A 2,968-nucleotide genomic window follows, 5' to 3' on the forward strand; every position below is an offset into this window, starting at 1 on the left:
ATATATTGTTGCATTTGACAACCCACTACAGCAACTACAGAATAAAACCACTAACCAGACTGATGACAGATTTCAAACATGCTGAATATGAAGAGTAGTATCATATAAACTCACATGATTATCAGCCATAAGAACAAATTCAGATTTATATTGATGTAAGGTATATAAATGTAAGTACAGTTTGAATCAGTGCAACATTATTTTCACACATCAATGGACCACTGAACTTCTCAGCTTCTATTCAATTCAATTCAATTTTATTCATATAGCGCCAAATCACAACATAAGTCGCCTCAAGGCGCTTCATAGATACAGAGAAAAAAACCCAACAATCATATGACCCCCTATGAGCAAGCACTTTGGCAACAGTGGGAAGGAAAAACTCCCTTTTAACAGGAAGAAACCTCCGGCAGAACCAGGCTCAGGGAGGGGCGGGGCCATCTGCTGCGACCGGTTGGGGTGAGAGAAGGAAGACAGGATAAAAGACATGCTGTGGAAGAGAGACAGAGGTTAATAACAGATATGATTCAATGCAGAGAGGTCTATTAATACATAGTGAGCGAGAAAGGTGACTGGAAAGGAAAAACTCAATGCATCATGGGAATCCCCCGGCAGCCTATGTCTATTGCAGCTTAACTAAGGGAGGATTCAGGGTCACCTGGTCCAGCCCTAACTATATGCTTTAGCAAAAAGGAAAGTTTTAAGCCTAATCTTAAAAGTAGAGATAGTGTCTGTCTCCCGAATCCAAACTGGAAGCTGGTTCCACAGAAGAGGGGCCTGAAAACTGAAGGCTCTCCCTCCCATTCTACTTTTAAATACTCTAGGAACAACAAGTAGGCCTGCAGAGCGAGAGCGAAGTGCTCTAATAGGGTGATATGGTACTACAAGGTCATTGAGATAAAATGTAAAGCCTCATTTAGAAACTACACAAGTACATATAATGGTCAGGGATCAACATGAACCTGTCTTCTCTATTTGACTTTAATCAACTCTACAGTGGCTCCATAATCTAAAAGCCAAAGTCCAGCATAGAGCGGCTGAGTGAATGTGGTCTGGACTCTGTGGAGGAGAGTCATGGTTTCAGAGACGCTGTAGAAAGACAGAATACCTGCTCTGTGATCCAGGTACACTCCTACTGTGGAGGGCCGAGGATCTAAGAGGTCAGTTTGGACATCGTTGTGCCAAAATTGAAAATAATTTGTGTCACAATATAATGCCCAAGATTTCTCTTTATATCCAAATCCACAGTTATCTGAGCTCCCTGCTCTGCTGATATTCTTGTATGCGACTGCTACTAAAACTATTCCCCCTCTCCACTCCACCTCCCAGTAACAACGTCCAGTCAGACTCTCTCTACTCAGGACCTGAGAATAATCAGTGAATCTGTCTGGATAATCAGAATAAGACTGTTGTTCTTCCATTCTTGTTACTTTTCTGTTCCCTTCAGATAATAACAGATGTGTGTATGCTGTGTTTGGATCCAGTGTGATTTCATGTGAATATTTTAAGAATCCAGCTCTGGTCTTTGGCTCTGCTGGTGACAGTAAAACATCCACTTCAGTGACTGTCAGTGAGATGTTTGTCCATTCCTCTCTCAGAATGTCCTGTAGTTTATCTCTGTTCTCTGACACAGCTGCTGTCACATCCTCAAAGTAGCTCAGAGGACGAATATTGATGCTGGATGAGTGTGTAGACTCACTGAGTGCTGACAGTGAGGGGTAGTTGTGTAGAAACTGGTTGTGATCCTCTGTGTGTGAGAGCTGCTCCAGCTCGCCGTCTTTCCTCTTCAGCCCAGCGATCTCCTGCTCCAGCTTCTCCTGAAGCTCTTTGACTCGACTCACTTCAGTTTCCTGCTGGGATCTGACCTGCTGCTTCACATCAGAGCTTCTTTTCTGGAGGAGACGGATCAGCTCAGTGAACATCTTCTCACTGTCCTCCACTGCTTTATCAGCAGAGCCATTGATGGCCTCCACCTCCTGTTGAAGCAGCTTCACATCTTTCTCTCGCTCCTGGATTCTCTGCTGGATGTTTAGTCGTCTCACCTCGAGCTCCTTCTGCTTCTCAGTCCTTTCTGCTGCAGCTGGGACTGTTTCATGGCCTTTATGTTCATCCACTGTGCAGAGATAACAGATACTCTGCTGATCAGTACGACAGAAAATCTTCATCACCTCATCATGACGAGAGCAGATGTTCTCCTGGAGCTTCTTGGAGGGGGCCACCAGCTTGTGTTTCTTTAACGGAGCTGCATCATAGTGAGGTTGGAGATGTTTCTCACAGTAAGAGGCTGGACAAGATAAACAGGACTTGATGGCTTTCAGCTTCCTCCCAGTGCAGACATCACAGGCCACATCTTCAGGTCCAGCATAGCAGTGATCAGCTGGAGCAGCTTGGAGTCCAGTCTTCTTCAGCTGCTCCACTAAAGCTGCTAACATGGTGTTTTTCTCCAGGACAGGCCTCGGTGTGAAAGTCTTCCTGCACTGAGGGCAGCTGTGGATTCCCTTCCTGTCCTCTTCATCCCAGAAACTTTTAATACAGTTCCTGCAGTAGCTGTGTCCACAGGTTGTAGTCACCGGATCCTTCAGTAGATCCAAACAGATGGAACAAGAGAAGGTTTCTCGGTCCAGCTGAACTCCTTTCTGCGCCATTTCTCCTCTCAGTGTCAGTGACTGTGGGAGTTTCTGTTCTGTAGAAGTGAAACTAGTCTGAGCGCTGATCTGAACAACATGTGTTTCTGTAGGAAATGGAGCCTCTGAGCACTTACACAACACCGCATGTTGATTTCATTCATCTTGAAAACTGCAGATCTGTGAGGAAGGCAAAGAGGAAACTTGTACGGAGAGGAAGTGCCTTATTTCATCAAGAATCTGAAGTAGTTTTCAGGTTTTGACACATTCTATACAAATTTTAAGATTTCTCTTCATGTGCAAGGTTAATCTTGAGATCTCTTTGTTTTCAAAGTTACAGCAAG

At 44.4% G+C, this 2,968-nt stretch overlaps 1 protein-coding gene across 1 annotated transcript; it reads right to left on the reverse strand.

Annotated features, from left to right (window-relative positions):
* Positions 1 to 454: 454 nt before the first annotated feature.
* LOC106676950 (tripartite motif-containing protein 16-like) lies at positions 455 to 2,661 on the reverse strand. The gene has a single exon (XM_076880824.1). It carries the CDS (start codon positions 2,643 to 2,645, stop codon positions 972 to 974), a length of 1,674 nt encoding a protein of 557 aa, XP_076736939.1. The 5' UTR covers positions 2,646 to 2,661; the 3' UTR covers positions 455 to 971.
* Between the last annotated feature and the right edge of the window lie 307 nt (positions 2,662 to 2,968).

The sequence above is a fragment of the Maylandia zebra genome, linkage group LG3 (genome assembly GCF_041146795.1).
Source record: "Maylandia zebra isolate NMK-2024a linkage group LG3, Mzebra_GT3a, whole genome shotgun sequence".
NCBI lineage: Eukaryota > Metazoa > Chordata > Actinopteri > Cichliformes > Cichlidae > Maylandia > Maylandia zebra.